General features: G+C 38.7%; 1 protein-coding gene across 2 annotated transcripts in view; it reads left to right on the top strand.

Annotated features, from left to right (window-relative positions):
* Positions 1-19,645, top strand: part of SRGAP3 (SLIT-ROBO Rho GTPase activating protein 3) — a 266,985-nt gene that overhangs the window by 162,053 nt on the left and 85,287 nt on the right. For both annotated transcript variants that reach the window (XM_070738287.1, XM_070738288.1), the window contains exons 4-5: positions 7,129-7,191; positions 16,837-17,022. In XM_070738287.1, coding sequence (XP_070594388.1) covers positions 7,129-7,191; positions 16,837-17,022 — 249 coding nt within the window. The remainder of the gene's footprint in view (positions 1-7,128; positions 7,192-16,836; positions 17,023-19,645) is intronic.

Genomic DNA, 19,645 nt, shown 5'->3' with positions numbered 1-19,645 from the left:
CAAAATTCAAACATATGGCATCTGGCTCATATTATGAGGGGTTACAATGTCCTGGGGTCATGTGATCATCTTTAGTGACCTCCTGACAAACAAAGGTAACGGGGAAACCAGATTCACTTAACAACCGGGTTACTAACTTAAGAACTGCAATGATTCGCTTGACAATTATGCCAAGAAAGGGTCATAAAATCGGGCAAAACTCAATTAAGAATTGTTTCACTTAACAATGACATATGAGCCAGTTGTCAATCATCCAAATTTTGATCACATGACCATGGGGATATGGCAGTGGTCATAAGTGTGAAAACTGATCGTCAACCAGTCAACAAACAAATGGTGGTAAGTCAGTGACTACCTGTATTTTAATTGAGATGGGATATAGATGGGATGGGATGATAGACTAGAAAGAAAGAATCATTCATACTATTGTTAATATTAAACTAAACGGATCCAGAAACTGAGTGCAGAATGACTAAATGCTAACAGGTATTATATAAGGCTTTGTTACGAACCAAAGCTTAATGGCAGAAGTCTGGAATTACTTGGAACATGACAGTTCCAGCCTAATTTTTAATAGCTGCATGGCAGATGAACAATGAAATAAGACTTTAAGGTGATTCCCCCCTCCCCCTCATTTAAAAATAAATCAAGTATAATTGAATATATTGAGTAAGTAAGGACATAAAATTAGCTTTGTCAGCAACCTTTGGATAATGGTTACTGCCTGTCTCTTCCATTGCTGGTCTGTTACATATGGAGAAGGCATCCAGTCATTCAAAATTATGAATATTGTGATAAGGGCCTAGGAATATGTGATAATTCTTGTCTTGTCCTTCTCAGGGTAGTTGGTTAATTGATAGCCCCTAGCTCTTCTCATTAGCACTGGAATAACAATATAGAACAATCATTTCTTGATTCCTGTGGTTTTACAAAAGAGGAAGGATGTAACACATAAGAAAGGTTTATAGAATATTAAGTAGATTGAATTTTCAATCCATACTTCCAGAGATTAAATGCTTGAGTTCAATCTAACAAAGTGTAATCTTGTAGGGATTCATTCTTTCAGTAGGGGTGAAATGAGCTATAAATTGTTGTTGTTCTTGACTTTGAGAATCTGTATTTTATTTCAGGGATTCCTATCCATGTTGGACTGATACTTGGAATTTTGAGGGGAGATTATATGCTCTTGCAAAATTGGGATCATATAGAGCCAAAGACATTCTTGGAATTAAAGAAGCTTGAATACTTTATTGCATATATGCACATGAACACTCATATGTGTGTTTTTATATATTTTTTATGTATAATGTACATTGAAGCATTTAATTTCTTTGTAGGAGGAGCAGTGACAATAAAGTAAACTAACAAATTAAAGGAAATATAAAAAGTAAGGTGGGAACAGGGAATTTGGTAAGCATAGTTGAGTTGCTCAGGGGAAACTGTGTTGAGAACCACATCTGTTTTTCTTATTTCAGTTATTTAAGCAGTCTTATTTTGTTTGTTTCTGAAAGTAGGCCAACTAATAATTTATTTTTTATTTAATTTACATGGCTGCCCAAACCACACTGGTACTGTAACTCTCAATGATGTATTAAAACTGTAACAATTAAAGACAATAACCTATTAAGCCTAAGGTAAATTATACCTTCCACTCATAAAATGACGTCAACAATAGTGTTTGCTTAAACTACTGAGAAATAGCCAGGCCATCATCATTATCTCCACCTTCAATTAAATTAATATTAAATTTATATGCTGCTTGACTCCCAATGAGTCTTCAGTGTCTTATAATAGGCTATAGCAGGGGTGGGCAATTAATTTTGCCATAGGACCGCATGAGAAATTGGGATGGTTTTAGAGGGCCCGACTAATATAATTAACTCAGTTCTACCCAATACTGTATATTATTGGGTAGAACTGAGTTAATTATATTATAATTATAAATTATAATTATATATTATATTATATATTATATATTTTATATATAATTGTATATTATATATTATATCTTGAACACCCGGTTCTTATCTAGAAAAGTTGGACTGACCTCCGTGGGCTGGTCATAAACAGTGGACCGGCCACATCCGGCTCTCGGGCCGCATCTTGCCCAGGTCTGGGCTATCTGGTTCTTTAAGAGAATTCTGTTCCATGAGACAGGCATTGCCACAGATAAAGTACATGTCTTTGTCCAACAAGGTGATATTGTTGAATAAAGGGGCCCTGGAGCATGACCTTTCTGCTAGATCTGGTGGATTCAGCAGAAATAATAGAAAAAAAACCCAATTACCTATTCCTTGGATAATTCCATAATTGACCGTAACTTTGAAAAATACTTCAGCTCTTGTTACCTAACAAAAATATTTCCCCCCTTCTTCACAATCAGTGTTCTGTTACTGGTAGAATTTCCTGGCTTGCTTTCCTTCAGCAACCATAAAGTACAACCTGTTTTATGATATCATAACACTATTTTTGCTAGAGTTACCCGTCTCTAATAGTACAGTGGTTGCATTATGTTACTGCTCTGAGTAGAATAACATCCTGTGTAACGCATGGGTCAAACTAGAATTGCATACTCTAAGTAGGAGTTCTACTGGCAGACTTTGGATTTATGATTCGGGTCTGGGGTTTTATTATTATTATTATTTGGCCCTCAGGATTGGGTTGCTGATGGGTCAGAAGGCCTCATCTTTCAAAAGCTGGGGCATTTGTTATAAAAACCTTTGCCTGAAAGATGTGATTTATTTTCAGGCCTAGGGCTTTTCATTAGTTACCCTGGGCTAGAATAACTGAAACAGCATTTTCTTTTCTGTTGATGATGTGGCTTAGGGAGGTATAAATCTGTCTCTCAACTTCTTTATATTGTTTAGAAGTGACACTGATTTCCTTGTTGCAATGGTCATGTAAAACTATCATGACAAAGGGCACTTGTGGTGTGTTTCTACATAAAACTCAAATCCTCCCTAGCATGGTAGTAAATTTTCTTAAGAAAGTTTTATGGCAGAGTACATTTGAGAACTAAACACTGAAGCTACAAACTAGGAAAAACCTTGGATCTTTGCAATGAAAATATTTCTGTACCACAATTACTGCCTTTCTCTTCCTCACATTATCTATCCTTTTGTAGAAAAAACAAAAAGGCCCTGAAGTTATTTGCAAAGAAACTGTCATGTTCATGGTCAAACAAGGTGTCCTTCGACTGATGGTGTTTTCATATTTTATTTATGTATTTGTTTATTTAGATTACAGGATGTTCAACTCCTCAATTACTCTGGGTGGTTTACTTTAAAAAAAAAAAGATAAAAATTGAACTCAGTAAATAAGGAAAAATACCAAAAACCAAATCAAAATACAATAGATCATTTCCAAATAAAACAAGAGGGAAAAGAGTGAGGGTTTGTGTGGGCCACAATAATCCTGTCTCTGACTCCTCAAAAAGAATAGCTAGGTCTTTGATAATTTCCTAAATTATTTCCTAAATTACTTATGAGAGCCACATAAATTCCAAAGGGTAGGAATTGCACACAAGGCATACTTTCTTGCATCCTGAAAAAAGCATTCTTTAATCAATGGGAGTACATCCAGTCAGCTGGACCAAACTTGCCCATTCGATAGCCTGCCTCATGAAGGGCCTTAAAGGTGCATGTGAATGATTAAATCATTCGTTTTGACTATGGATTGATTCTTTTCATGTAAATTGAGGGACCTTTTTTCTCCATAGCATATATTCTGTAACAGGGATAGATTATGTGTGACCATGGAAATGTTTTCATCCACAGCATCCTTTCATTGACTGTATTGCTCACATTGTTTTGGAGTAGCGTCTTGGTAACATCTTATCTCTGGAGTAGTGACAGGTCACTTATCTTACTTGATAGCAAGTCAGATTTATATAATGGATTTTAGATTCAGGTCTTTTTGACATAAAGGGGCCTCTTGATATGTATACACTAGGCAGAGGTTGCTGCTGCTGCTGCTACTGGTGTGCTGCACACACAGCTCTGGGTCTCCTGCAGGTGCGCACGGACTTGCACATGCACAGGAAGCAAAATCTTGCGAGAGGATGTGTGTGCAAGATTTTGGTATTTTTTTTGCTTCCGTGCATGCGGTAGCGGCAAGCAAAAACATGCGTGGAAGCAAAAAAAATCTCTGAAATCTCTCTCACATGCTCATCTCACAATATTTTGCTTCCTGCACATGCGCAAAAGCAAAATCTCGCTGGGATGCTCCTACGTGCCCACAGGACACCCAGAGCTGTGCATGAAGCTCTATTTTTACTACCAGTGCGGCGTCCTCAAACGTACCGGTAGGAACCTGATACAGTGATACCTCGTCTTACAAACGCCTCATCATACTAACTTTTCGAGATACAAACCCGGGGTTTAAGATTTTTTTGCCTCTTCTTACAAACTATTTTCACCTTACAAACCCACCGCCACCACTGGGATGTCCCGCCTCCAGACTTTCATTGCCAGTGAAGCACCCGTTTTTGCACTGCTAGGATTCCCTTGAGGCTCCCCTCCATGGGAAACCCCACCTCCGGACTTCCATGTTTTTGTGATGCTGCAGGGGAATCCCAGCAGGGGAATCCCAGCAGCGCAAAAACGGGTACTTCGCTGGCAACGGAATTCTGGAGGTGGGGTTTCCCAGCGAGGGGAGCCTCAGTGAAATCACAGCTTCGCAAAAACACAGAGGTCCAGAGGTGGGGCTTCCCATGGAGGGGAGCCTTAGGGGAATCCCAGCAGCACAAAAACGGGCGCTTCAGCTGGCAAAAGGGGTGAATTTTGGACTTGCACGCATTAATCACTTTTCCATTGATTCCTATGGGAAACATTGTTTCGTCTTACAAACTTTTCACCTTAAGAACCTCATTCCGGAACCAATTAAGTTTGTAAGACAAGGTATACTCATATGCACATACTGTACACACACTTCTGTTTCCTATGAGTCAACATGCTTCAGTTAACAAGCTGAATTGCTTAGTGGAAAGCACAAAAGAACTGGTTGAGCCTTTCTTACCACATGACCCTTCCCTTCCTCATGTCCTAGACCCAGGCCAAACGTTGAAAATTTCAGGGCGGAAACCAGATTTCCCTGTTTTTTCTGTGGCTTCTTCATTTAAAAGCTATCAACAACCAAGGACTTAAATGTGAGTGGGAAAAAGAAAGGACAGGGTTAGGTGGTGGAGTTTTTTTAATGTTGTTTCCCCATTTTTCTTCGTTAAAAGTCACATACATAGGTGTACACGTGAGCAATGTGCTTCTGGCATGGCTTAACGGCACTCACAGAAAGGGAGAACTGTTGTAACTGTTAACGTGGGGGAGGGAGTTGAAACACCATCCATAATAAATATTGAGATTTTGGGTATGATATCTGTGTGGTGTCTATTTCCTTGGCCACTGAACAGCCGTTGCAAACTAAGTGTTTGAACAGAGATAACAGGAGGAGGCCTTTTCTCATCTGCTTGCAATTTAAGAGCTCATGCAAATGTTCTCCTTTTTTCTTTTTAGGTAGAGATACATAATGCAATTGCAAGCTTCATTCTCTACATCTTTGAATTCCTTTCATCCTCCATTAGCATGACTGGGGATTACCCTGTTTCCCCGATAGTAAGACACCCCCGATTGTAAGACGTATCGGGGGTTTCAGGGGGGTCGGCTAATATAAGCCGTACCCCAAAAGTAAGACATATGTCTTATTTTCGGGGAAATACGGGGGGTATTGCCGCCTCCCTCTCATCTAGCTGCGCGCCGCCTCCTGCCCACGTCCGCATTGTCCCCCTCTCCATAAGTCGCCGCGCCGTCCCCTGCACTTGTCACTGCCGCCTCTGCAAATTTACTCGGGCACGTCCCTACTCCAAAGAAACCTCCCCCCCGCCCGTCACAGAAGGTAAAACATATGTCTTACTTTCGGGGAAACACGGGGGTATTGCCGCCTCCCTCTCATCTAGCTGTGCGCCGCCTCCTGCCCATGTCCCCCCCTCCATACGTCACCGCGTCTGCCGCCTCCATCTGATCCAAATGAGCGCCGCCTCCTGCCCACGCCTGCGCCGTCCCCCTCTCCATATGTCACCGCGCCGTCCCCTGCACTTGTCACTGCCGCCTCTGCAAATTTACTCGGGCACGTCCCTACTCCAAAGAAACCTCCCTCCCACCGCCCGTCACAGAAGGTAAAATGCATATACACTAAAAAAACACATTTTACACAGTTTTTTTAGCTGTCAGTGCCCCTTTAACAATATAAGACATACAGTACCCCGAAAGTAAGACATAGTGGGGCTTTTGGGGATAAAAAGAAAGTAAGACACTGTCTTACTTTCGGGGAAACACGGTATGTTATCTTTGCTCGTGCCAGTTAAGGGGCAAGCAAAGATAAAATAACCTCTACCTCAGAATACAGATTAATGGATTTATATAAACACAACACATTTTTCAGTGTGGAATGAAATATCAATGTTTTTGCTTGTTCTATTCAATCTGTCAAAAAAAGGGCATGGAAAAATATATAGGAGTCTGAATTTTAGCCAATCTTGTTACCAAATTTATCTTATATACCAACATACTTATGTGCCACCCAAGTCAATAACTCTGGGGAACTCATTCAGTTTACTTGGTACAAGTCTAGAAGTCAGATCTGTTTGTCAAATATGAACGAAACATTAAGATGAGAATCATTATAAACAAGTATGGGTTGTATGCATAAATGAAACAAGTTTAAATCCAATCAGTGGCAATAAGTCCTTGGCATTTTATGAGCTATAGGACAAATTGGGTTCATTGTTCCCTGTCATACCTGCAGTGTTGGCAGGATTAGCTGAATGGGTGGCCAGCTGGGGCATTGATGGCGTGGGGTACCATCAGTGGAGCATCAGTGGGGGTGGTGTGGCATCCCTCCACAACAAGTCCATTTTCTCATATGACTTGTTAGGAAAATTAATTGCCCACTGCTACTATAACCTATGGACATTTACATGGCTGGTCAAGGATCACTGTTTTATAGGATCAAAGCTAATCCTTATTTACTTGCAGCTTCAAGAATGTTGAAAGTGCATGTTTATTCAGTTTTTTTCTTTACAGCAGATCTTGGGAACTTACCATATATTCAGCTTTCTTTTTTCATTTTTTGTTGCAGAGTAAGGAAATTGGTCTTCAGATGCATGAAGAACTCTTGAAGGTTACAAATGAACTCTACACTGTGAGTAATTTTACCTTGGGAATTTATGTCATAACATTTAGGAATAAATATACATGGTGACATGTGTTTCTACACATATGTGTGTGTGTGTTTGAGTGTGGTCTACTAATGCAGAGTTAGTATGATCATTTTTGAAAATTTCCAGATGTATTTCAAGTAATTAAGATTTATCAGAGAAAAGGATGTTATATACAGTACAGTGATCCCCCGGATATTGCGATCCCGATCATTGCGAAACGGCTATATGGCGATTTTGCAACCCGGAAGTAAAAACACCATCTGCGCATGCGCGCCCTTTTTTCTATGGGCACGCATGCGTAGATGGCGCCGGGCAGATCAGCTGCTGGGCGGCTTCCCTGGGTCTTCCCCTCTTGCTGGCGGGAGGGCGAGCGGCGGGCATCAGCGAGGAGTTTCCCCACCGCCCACGCAAACTCCTCGCTGCCGCTCGCCCACCCTTCACCCGCCCACACCGTTCGCTCGCGCTGCGAGCGAACGGCTTGTCCGCCGCCTGCCTGCCCGCGCGCCCGCCGCTCGCCCGCCCTTTGCCCGCCCACGCCGTTCGCTTCAGGACTCAGCTGGGAAGCGGCGCGAGCAAACGGCGTGGGCGGGCGAAGGGCCTGCGCGCGGGCAGGCAGGCGGCGGACAAGCGGCGGGCGCGGCAGCAGCGAGGAGTGGGCGGCCGGTAAGACCCCCAGCGCCGCTTCCCAGCTGGGAAGCGGCGCGAGCGAACGGCGGACGGCGGGGAAACCCCAATCTTCAGCTCCTCGCTGCTGCGGCGATAGTAAAAACACCATCTGCGCATGCGCAGATGGTGTTTTTACTTCCGCAGCGGTACTTCGCGAAAAACCGGTCATTGTGAGGGGTCCTGGAACGGAACCCTCGCAATAATCGGGGGATCACTGTATACCCGAATTGAATTTCAATCCTTAAAACAGATATTCTTAAATATGATTTGTGGATCAGTGTGAAATTGCATCATCTATTACAGTAAAAGACAGAAGTGGTAATTTTATCTTTTTGGCTTTATTTTTCCAGAAGGTTTTTTTCATTCGGCCAATTCTTTTTCCACTGTAGCTTTTCTTTTTCTTTTCTTTTCTTTTCTTTTTTTTGCAGTAATTGTTTTTTAATTTTTCTCCACATTCAACATACAACTTCATATACCTTCAATACATGTATATCATATCATATCATATCATATATCATATTATACAGTACAGTGATCCCTCGATTTTCGCGGTCTCGATTTTCGCGAAACGCTATACCACGGTTTTTCAAAAAATAATAATTAAAAAATACTCCGCGGGTTTTTTTCTATACCACGGTTTTTCCCACCCGATGATGTCATACGTCATCACCAAGAATCACTTCTCTGTCTCTTTCTCTCCTGTCATTCTCTCTCTTTCTCTATCTCTCCCCCTCTTGCTCTCTCTCTTTTTCTCACTTTCCCTCTCTTGTTTTCTTTCTCTTCGCCCGCGGGTGGGCGGGTGAGCGGCGGGCGAACGGGCGAGCGGCAAGCGAGCGGGTGGGCGAACGGCGGGCGGGTGCCTACGGGTGGCCGACATTAAATACAACCATTGCCAGCCTCCGAACTTTCGTCGCTCCCCGCCTCCACCTGCAAGCCCTTGCGCGGCCATGGAAAAAGGGCACGCATGCGCAGATGGTGTTTTTACTTCCACACCACTATACCACGGAAAATCGATTATTGCGGGAGGTCTTGGAACATAACCCCCGCGATAATCGAGGGATCACTGTACTTATATTATTTTTCTTCCGCCTTCTCTGTGGTGGCTCCGACCCTCTGGGAATCAGCTCCCTCCAGAGATTAGAACTGCCCCCACCCTCCTTGCCTTTGGTAAACTCCTTAAAACCCACCTCTGCCATCAAGCGTGGGGGAACTGAAACATCTCCCCCTGCCTATGTAGTTTTAGTGCATGATATGACTGTATGTATGTTTTTATATATTGGGGTTTCTTGTTTTTTAGACTTTTCAAATGTATTATTGTTATTTTAGACTCTAACTATTAGATTTGTCATTATATATTGTTTTTATCATTGCTGTGAGCCACCCCGAGTCTACGGAGAGGGGTGGCATACAAATCTAATTAATAATAATAATAATAATAATAATAATAATAATAATAATAATAATAATAATATAAATACAATAAATGAGATCACATTCCAAGTTTGCTTTATATCATTTGTTTCATCTGTGTCCATCTTTCTTCTTTCCACTTCCCTCTTTCTAACTCAGGTGGCTATTCCGCCACTATTACCTACTTTCTTGTTCCTTCCTCCTCCTTCTACTACTATTCCCTTCTTCCCTCCTTTCTACTCTTTCTATACTCTCTCTCCTTTCTCTCCTTCCTTCCTATTTCCTATCCGCCCTTTAAATCCTTCCCTAAGTGGATAGTTTTATTACCATTATATTAGATCTTACCCTTCATAACCATCCCTCTTTTTCCAAAATCTCATATCTATTATATTTTAATCTTGACTTTCAGTACATGTATTTTAACTCATGCTACCTCGTTATGCCTAGTTTTGTCTCCTGGGTCTACCACCAACCAATTCAATTTTATTCCAGATTAATTGATACAGCTAGGTTATATATCTGATTGTTGTTTCTTGTGCTTCTTAATTTTAGGCCTCATTGCTTCCTCTCCTTCTTTAATATGTTAACTCATCTTTTATATTTTTCCAAACCACTTCTATACGTCCAGTAAAAAATTAAAATGATTTTAAAGTTATCTTGTGGTTTCATATTGTCAATAATACTATTCTTTTGTATCTTAATATACATCAGTAACATCAATATCATAATAATTCTTACATTGTGGTTTACTCACATTTATAGATTATTCAAATCCTATATCAGGAAAACTTTATATGTAAACACATTATCTGCTATAAAATAAAAAAATTAATTGTTACACCTCCTAATACTAAAATCTAAAAAAAGGAAAAGAGAAAAGAAAATATATAAGTAGTCATCTTATTATTAAGTCACTAATTTGATTGAATTATGTTAAATATATGAATCATTGACATTGTAATCAACACATACAACAGCGATAGCTTCCATCAGTTAATTTGAAACTTTATTTAGTACAGCCAGTTGTTCAACTCTTTATTCTTTTAATTAAGTCTTAGTCACTCATATACCATGATAATGTTATAAAGTAATATGGCCACGCCCTCCCACTGTACCTTTTTCTGATGTTCTGGCACTTAGTAACATACAATGGTAGATCAAATTACAAACATGTCAGAAGAGCTATTTTTAAAAGAAATAATAATACAGTAATACTGTATCTTTCTTTTTAAAAAAATAGCTCTTCTGACATGTTTATAATTTGGTCTACCATCGTTTGTCCGTGAGTTTAAATAGTTTTAAACATCCTTCCTCCTACTCAAGTTATTTATTTATTGTTATTTGTTGTCAGCGCTAGTATGCTGCTATTCAAAACTAGGTTTTTCAGGGTGGCTTATAACACAGATAGTCCTCAACTTATGACCACAACTGAGCCCAAATTTATGTTGCTAAGTGAGAAATTTGTTAAATGAGTATCTCCTCATTTTACGACTTTTCTTACCATGCCTTCAATGAATCACTGCAGTTGTTAAATCAGTAACCTGGTTGCTCAGTGAATCTGGTTTTCTCATTGACTTTGCTTGTCAGAATGTCCCAAAAAAGGATCACATGACTCCTGGACACTGCAATCATCATAAATATGAGTCAGTTGTCAAGCATCCAAATGTAAATCACGTGACAATGGTAAAGTTCAATGGTCATAAGTGTAAAAAAATGGTCACTAGTCATTATTTTCAGTGCTGTTGTAACTTCAAACGGTGTATAGATTAGATATATAGATATGTAGATATATAGATATATACTGCTCAAAAAAATAAAGGGAACTCTCAGATAACACATCCTAGATCTGAATGAATGAAATATTCTCATTGAATATTTCATTTGCATAACTATTCCATTTGCACAACAGCATGTGAAATTGATTGTCAATCAATTGTTGATTTCACAGAAGTTTGATTTACTTGGAGTTATATTGTGTCGTTTAAGTGTTTATTTTTTTGAGCAGTGTATATATAGATATAAAGAGATATATTTGATGCTTGTATTTATTGTAGAGAACTCATGGGAATGCACACCAAATGAGATAAAAAGCAATATACTTTATTGAGGCTTTTCTTAAAAATAGATATTATGAGTATTAAAACTGTACTGATAGCTCTTGCAGAAAAATAATAATTGTGTGGATTGGAGAACACTAATGTATGTGCATACTATAAGACACTGCAGTAATGTAATAAGATTATAATTCAAATCATCTTTCTAATGCAGTGTTTCCTGTCAAACTGAAAATTATTATTATTATTATTATTATTGTTGTTGTTGTTGCTGCTATTATTATTAATGAATTTGACTTATGTGCCACCTCCGTGGACTTGGGGCGGTTTACAACATTTCAATAAAAATACAATATATAAAACACTTCTAATCCAATTAATAGAAATATTTAATTTAAAAATTATCTTAAAAAGCTAAACATTTAAAAATCAAACATTCACATGCATGCTACCACATCCTACACATTCATGGGGCAGAGGCTTTGTAGACTTCAACTCCCAAAATTTCCCATCCATCCATCTCTGGTTGAAGAATTCTATGAGTTGAAGCCCATACATTTTCAAGTTGACAAGATTCAGAAACACTGGTTTAATCTAAAATGAAAAGACCCCAGAGCAGAGTCCAAATGTCAGCTAAGGCACATCCAACCAAGTCTTTTAGAACATTGATTGCATTCCAGTTGACAAGTGAGTAGATAGTTACATAACATGAGATGCTCCAAGCCAAAGATGTTCCTATTTCTGGGTTGTTGGGGTTTTTTGGTGAAGGATTCTGCCAAAAGCTACTGAAGCATTTAAAAAAAAAAATGCACTTAGGAAATTTGTGTGCAGTTATTTAAAATGATCATCATTTGTATTCTTTCTTTAATTTTATTATATTCCCAATTGTCTTGTGTACTGTATGGAACACTTCAATAAGACATATTACTATTCACTGCTGTCATTAAAAAAAAAGCTTGTAAAGTATTTGAAAAGGCTAATGAGCCTTACAAACTTTGCTGAAAAATTAGTAGGAAATTATGCCTCCCATTTATTGTAGTTTCTAATTCAATTTGAGAAAAAACATTTTGGGAAGATTGATTTACTTCCTATGTTTACCCCAAAATAATGGATTCAAGAATTATATGTATTCCGAGGATCAAGGATAACTTAATGCTCTGAGGCTTTAAAAATTAAATCTATTACTTTCAACCAACTTTGGATAGCAGCCAGGGAAGATGATGCCATGTCCTCTATAATAGTGAAATTACGTAGGCCATACAGCTGCAATTAATAACTTGACGAGTGGCATTTTTAAAAGGGAAGTTTCTGGTTGAACAAGGAAATTCCAGATGTTATTAGAGTCTAACTGTCTATTCTAGTCTTAACATCTTCTTTTCCCATTTGTACTTAATGTGCAAGACTGGTATGGCACACAAAACCCGTAAGATAAATAAATATTATATTCTTTAAGCGTATGAGCCATTGGTTTGTTAATAACCTTTTATTTCGGAGTTGTTACAAATAGCAAATATCCATGTAGAACAATGTCCACATAAAAGATGGTGAACTTCTTCCCATATGTGTACAGAGGGGAGCTGTAATAGATTTGAAAAGTGAAGCCTTTGTATTTGTGTTATGCATTTGAAAGGTACCAAAGCCTGAGAAGATATATGTTCTTCCTAGACAATACATTTAGACAAAAACAGGAAATTCTGTATATTCACCATCTACTTTTTAGTTGTTAAGTCAGAGGCAAGGAAGGCTGGAGGGTATGCATGTTTATTGCTGACACTGCTGGAGAGTGGAGCGTGTTAGAGAAGGAGATAAAGTGTATCAGTTTGTCTAAAGAAGACTTGTCCAAGAAGAAAACAACATCGGACAGCAAGGACAAGAGCTGAATTATTATGGGACTGACACAAATAGGCAGAGTCAGCCGAGAGCTATGTGCAAGGAAAGGAGAATCAGTCTACAATCTGAGATAAATGGAGGTGAACTGTACTTCCAAGTGACTCACCCATACAGGGGAAGCTTGAAAAATTAGAATATTGTGCAGAAGTTCATTTATTTCAGTAATGCAACTTAAAAGGTGAAACATAATATATGAGATAGACTCATTACATGCAAGGCAAGATAGTACAAGCCATGATTGGCCATAATTGTGATGATTATGGGGTACAGCTCATGGAAACCCCAAATCCACCATCTCAGAAAATTAGAGTATTACACATGATCAATAAAACAAAGATTGGGCCTTGTTTTAAAACAATATCGGGCCTCTGAAAAAGTATAAGCATGCATATTTACTCAGAACGTGGTTTGGGCCCCTTCTGCAGCAATTACTGCAGCAATTATAGCCTCAATGTGGCATGGCATGGAAGCTATTAACCTATGGCACTGCTGAAGTATTATGGAAGGATGCTTCAATAGCGGCTTTCAGCTCTTCTGCATTGTTCAAACTCATGTCTCTCATCTTTCTCTTGGCAATGCCCCATAGATTTTCTATGGGGTTCAGGTCAGCTGAGTTTGCTGGCCAATCAAACACAGTAATTCTATGGTCATTGAACCAAGTTTTGGTGCTTTTGGCAGTGTGGGCAGGTGCCAAGTCCTGCTGGAAAATTGAAGTCAGCATCCCCATAAAGCTCGGCTGTAGAAGGAAGCATGAAGTGCTCTAAAATCTCCTGGTAGACAGCTGCGTTGACCCTGGACTTAATGAAGCACAGTGCAACAATACCAGCAGATGACATGGCTCCCCAAATCAACACAGATTGTGGAAACTTCATACTAGACTTCAAGCATCTTACTGTGTGTGCCTGTCCATTCTTCCTCCATACTCTGTGTCCTTAGTTTCCAAATGAGATGCAAAAGTTTCCACAATCTGTGTTGATTTGGGAAACCATGTCATCTGTTGGTATTGAGTTCTGAATTCTGAGTACATATGCATGCTTATTCTTTTCAGAGGTCCTATCTACAATCCGTGTTTTATCGATCACATGTAATATTCTATGTTTCTGAGATGGTGGATTTGGGATTTTTATGAGCTGTACCCCATAGTTTTTATTTATTATTTATTATTTAGATTTGTATGCCGCCCCTCTCCGCAGACTCGGGGCGGCTAGTCATCACAATTATGACAAATCACAGCTTGAATTATCTTGCCTTGCATATAACGAGTCTCTCTCCTATATTACGTTTCATCTTTTAAGTTGCATTATTGAAATAAATGAACTTTTGCACGGTATTCTAATGTTTTGAATTTCACCTGTATATAATGTTCAGGAGAAATTGGTCTTCAATAGCATGAATGGATAGAGTAAGACTATGAAAGTAGTACTGTGAAAATGAGAGAGAAGTTTAAAAATACTTTTCCCAGAATTAAAACAGCAGAGTCAGAAATAAAAGCAGAGATTACGTATTATTTGAATTTAGTCCATCAAACTAAGACAAACATTGAAAACATTGTAAGTAAGGTAGAAGCAGTGGTGGGCTCCTATGGGTACGGTCAGTTACGCAGTACTGGTAGCAAAATTTTGGTCAGGTACACAGTACCGGTAGTAAAATTTTGATATTTTTTTTCTTTTTTTCTCTTCTGGGTTGTGGGAATGTTTTTCCTATCACAGTAAATGAGGTTGAATGTGTATAATTTTAGAAGAGCTGTGCGTGTGTGTTTGTACCTAAACTTTATTTAGTAGATAATCAGGAATGGGCTACTGCCCGGACAGGGGGGAACGCAGTGGGGTAGCGAAAATGGAGCTCCACCTGAGAACACCCAAATTGCACTGAAAGATGTTGAAACAAAATGCATAAGCCACGCCCACAGTGTGGTAGTGAACATTTTGGTAGCCCATCACTGGGTAGAAGGCTTATATGGAGATACCTGGTGTGTAGATTACATTTGTTATAAAAATGGGATTAAGTTTTTATGTTTGTGAAATTTAAGCACTACCTGTTCGTCTGTGGAGCAATAAATGGCATTTTTAAAAAGATTTTAAATGAAAGCTGTATCTATTCATCTGTCCTGCTTGAACTAGAACAATTCAAATGGAATCTGTGGCCAGGCATATTAATGATACTTTTTAATTGTTTATATAAAAACAGTTTAGAAAAAAGTTAATGATAGGAACCAAACTGATTTAAAGTATTAATATTGCTCCTTGCCCATGACCTACCTTTCTAGATTATTCTCCTGCAGTTTTAAACTAGGCTTTTCAGAGAATGTAAGTTTATCATATGAATAAGGGTCAATATACTTCATGATGATCTTTGATAAAACCAAAGATAAATAACTGAAGATAATAATCTCTGCAGTCTATATGTCAAGGTTGCAATAAAATCTGATTGCATTTAACAAAAATAAAATGGCGAATAGATTGCAGAGACAGCTGGGTCCTTATTTGTCTTAAAAATCACAGTTATGGAAACTTCACTGAAGAAGGCTGAAAAAATTATTTTTAAAAATTAAAAAATTATAATATAATATTAAATCTTTAATAACAATGGGACAAAGAAACATTATTATGCTACTAAATGGGATAACAATCTGGATCTGGACTTTTCTTGTTTTTATAGATTTAAGAGTCTCTATAATTTCTTTAGCCGCTTGTTCGTGTGGCATCTTAAGAAGTGCTGTTTGCTACAAAAATGATTAAATATTATAAAATCAAGGGTATTTTTTTAAAAAAGCTGATTTATTCTGTCAGAATAGTTAAATACTTTGTCCTTGATGTCTTTAATAGTAGAGATAATGGTTAGTAATTTACCATGTCTTTGATCTCACTTGCTAAATCTTTGCTTTAGATGGATATTCTGTTTCAAGTATAAAAGAGAATTAAGTTCCTATTTAATATTCATAAAAGTACATTCTGATGTACTTTGCCTTGCATGTATACTCAAAATTTTCCTAACATTTTGCCCACATTTCTTGTTTAATTTTCTGGATTTATTTCCCCTGAATAGGTTAGCTGTATATATTCAAACAAATAAGCAATTCACAGAATATTTATAAAGAGGAAAATGGTCCTTCATTTGTTTATCATTTTAGAAAATGATCCTTTATGAATCACATATGTAAATATTTTATAAATGAATAGGATTGTTTTTTTATAGTAACTGATTATATAAATTTTAAATGTTCTGGAGATCATGATGGCTATTGCCTATACACACACACACACGCACACACACACACACACACATACATATATGTAGATTGTTGTGAGTTCGGGTTTTTCCCTGTGCAATATTTTGAGTGTCTTTGCGACGTTTCATCAGGCTGAAGTTATGGGCTTTGTGCTGCTTTAAATATTCAACAATCTACTTACACATACCCATGAAAATAGTGTATTTACTTCCGCATCTCTACTTCGCGGAAATTCAACTTTCACGGGCGGTCTTGGAACGCATCCCCCGTGAAAAGTGAGGGAACACTGTATTAGCTAGCGACAATTAATTTACCTCCATTAACATTTAAATGAAAGATGCATTCCATGTGCCAATGGTTGTTCTTTCCTATTTTAGGTAATGAAGACCTATCACATGTATCATGCTGAGAGCATCAGTGCTGAAAGCAAGCTGAAGGAAGCGGAGAAGCAGGAAGAGAAGCAGTTCAACAAAGCAGGGGACATCAGTGTGAACCTGCTGCGGCATGAAGACAGGCCTCAGCGCCGCAGCTCTGTTAAGAAGATCGAAAAGATGAAGGAAAAGGTGAGCAGGATGACAACATGCTTTCCATGTGGCAAATGAACAGAGGAATATATTGTTGGGATGGGGCTGAGTATCACATATTTATAATTCTGATCTCACCCATTTCACTATTGATCTTGGATGATGAAAATCTCTTGTAGACATATAGATTAAAGGAGAGTAATAAAGAGTGGGGTCCAGTGTATTATCTTTCTTTCTTTCTATCTTTCTATCTTTCTATCTTTCTATCTTTCTATCTTTTTATCTTTCTATCTTTCTTTCTATCTTTCTATCTATCTTTCTTTCTTTCTTTCTTTCTTTTATCAGATTTGTATGCCGCCCCTCTCCGCAGACTCGGGGCAGCTCACAGCAATAATAACACAATGTAAACGAATCTAATATTTAAGTTAATTTAAAACCCCAATTTAGAAACCAATCATACATACTAACATACCATGCAAAAATTTATAAGCCTAGGGGGAGGGAAAGTCTCATTTCCCCCATGCCTGACGACAGAGGTGGGTTTTAAGGAGCTTACGAAAGGCAAGGAGGGTGGGGGCAACTCTGATATCTGGGGGGAGTTGGACTATATGGACTATATTGCAGTGGTTGGGGAAACATGTGACTATATATATACGGTGTTCTACAATACAGTAGATGTAATATTCTATGTACAGTGGTACCTCTATTTAAGAACTTAACTGATTCCGTCACTAGGTTCTTAAGTAGAAACGTTTGTAAGTAGAAGCAATTCTTCCCATAGGAATCAATGTAAAAGCAAACAATGTGTGCAAAACCATTAGGAAAGAAATAAAAACTGGGAATTTGGGTGGGAGGAAGAGGAAGAGGAGGAGGACAGTCGCTGCCAAAGGAAGAAGGTGAGGTGAGGTGAATCAAAAAAATCCAAAACTTTAAGGTTTTTTAAAAAAGAGGGACTCTGAGGCAGCGAGGAGGAGCATGCTATGTATGCCGCCCCGAGTCTTCGGAGAGGGGCGGCATACAAATCGAATAAATAATAATAATAATAATAATAATAATAATAATAATAATAATAATAATAATGTGCTGCCCATATACCCGGTGCGAGGCTGCCTCCCATATACTGCGCCAGAGAGAGAAACCCAGGTGGGTGAGAGGGGGGAACCTCCCACTCCTTTGACTGAAAGGTGGCTGCTGCTTCTGCTGAAGGGCTCCCCTCTCCTCTCGCTTGCTCGCTTTGTAGCCGGCGCCTTTCCTTCACTGTGGTGACTCTTTGGTTTGGCTGAAGCCGAGTTGATCTGGCCAGGGCAAAGTGCCCCGTTTTGCTTTTCCGGCCCAGATGCTCTGGGAGGCAACCTTGCGCTGGGTGTATGGGAGGCAGTGCGATGGAGTCACCACAACAAAGTGGTTTATTGTGCGAGTGCCCAGAAAAAGGGAAATGCTCTATTCGCTCAGGGCTGCCCAGAGCGAAGGGAGCGCTTCTTTTCTCTGGGTGCTGGCAGAGGTTTATTCCCTCTCCAAGTTCCCAGAGAAAGGAAAATGTTCATTTGCTCTGGACTGCCAAAGCCTACTTAAGCATCACCAAAAGGCTCCTCTGGCAGCCCAGAAAAGCCCAAGATGGCCGGGGGGAATGCAGGAAACTGGCTGGGCCTTCATGCCACTCTCAAATTTCCTGGAAATTTTTTCCAGGCTCGGGTTTTTAAGTAGAAAATTATTCTTAAGAAGATGCAAAAAATCTTGAATACCCAGTTCTTATCTAGAAAAGTTCTTAAGTAGAGGCATTCTTTGGTAGAGGTACCACTGTATATCCTTAATTTTATTGATTAAATTATACACTGTCCTGAGGAATGTGGGTTGTTAAGAAGTGTGAGACACAAACAAACAAACAAATATAGTTAATCAGATTAACATAAACTGCATGTAATTGACCATAGGCAAAGTGTCTAGAACAGCAGTGTAACACACTGGTTAAGAAGTTAGCTTATTACTGCAGAAAGACAAATTCAGCTCTCCCTTTGATCACGAACATTTATTGTGTGGCTTTGTGCTATTTTTTCTCTCTCTGTCAGCATAATTAATCTCATAGGGTTTGGGGGGAGATAAAATTTGAAGTAGGTGTGTGGGTCATTTTCTGCTTTTCAAGGAAAGCTTGGATATAAATCTAACAAATAATAATAAATGATTGTTGGTTCTAGGAACATTGGCCTAAGAAAAACCTTAAAAGCTGTTTTGCTTCTGTTGGATATTTTTTTCCCATTTTATATATATATATATATATATATATATATATATATATATATATATATATATATATATATATATCTATCTGAAGGTTTTCTCTCTGACAGGTTGTTCTTTTCAACTCTCCTTAACAGTTCAACGCATCAGGCCTTGATGAGGTAATGTACCTCTCTATGGAAATGCTCCCGCAATTTGCCCCCAGGCTCTCCTTCCTGTTGAATGGTGCCTGCCTGACTCAAAGCTCCAGCTACATGTTGTCTTTCTGGCACTTTTCCACAGCTAAGAGGCAGTAAAGAGAGCAGCTAATATATAGCCGTCTCAAGATCTTAAGTGAAAATGCACGGAAGAATTCAGGCAGGCAGGCAGCATTCCAGCAATCCAGATTTAGTCAGAGTAACAGATGTGCAGTTGACCATTTTTAAAA

The sequence above is a fragment of the Erythrolamprus reginae genome, chromosome 2 (genome assembly GCF_031021105.1).
Source record: "Erythrolamprus reginae isolate rEryReg1 chromosome 2, rEryReg1.hap1, whole genome shotgun sequence".
Classification (NCBI taxonomy): Eukaryota; Metazoa; Chordata; class Lepidosauria; order Squamata; family Dipsadidae; genus Erythrolamprus; species Erythrolamprus reginae.
This window is presented reverse-complemented; position numbering and strand designations above follow the sequence as displayed.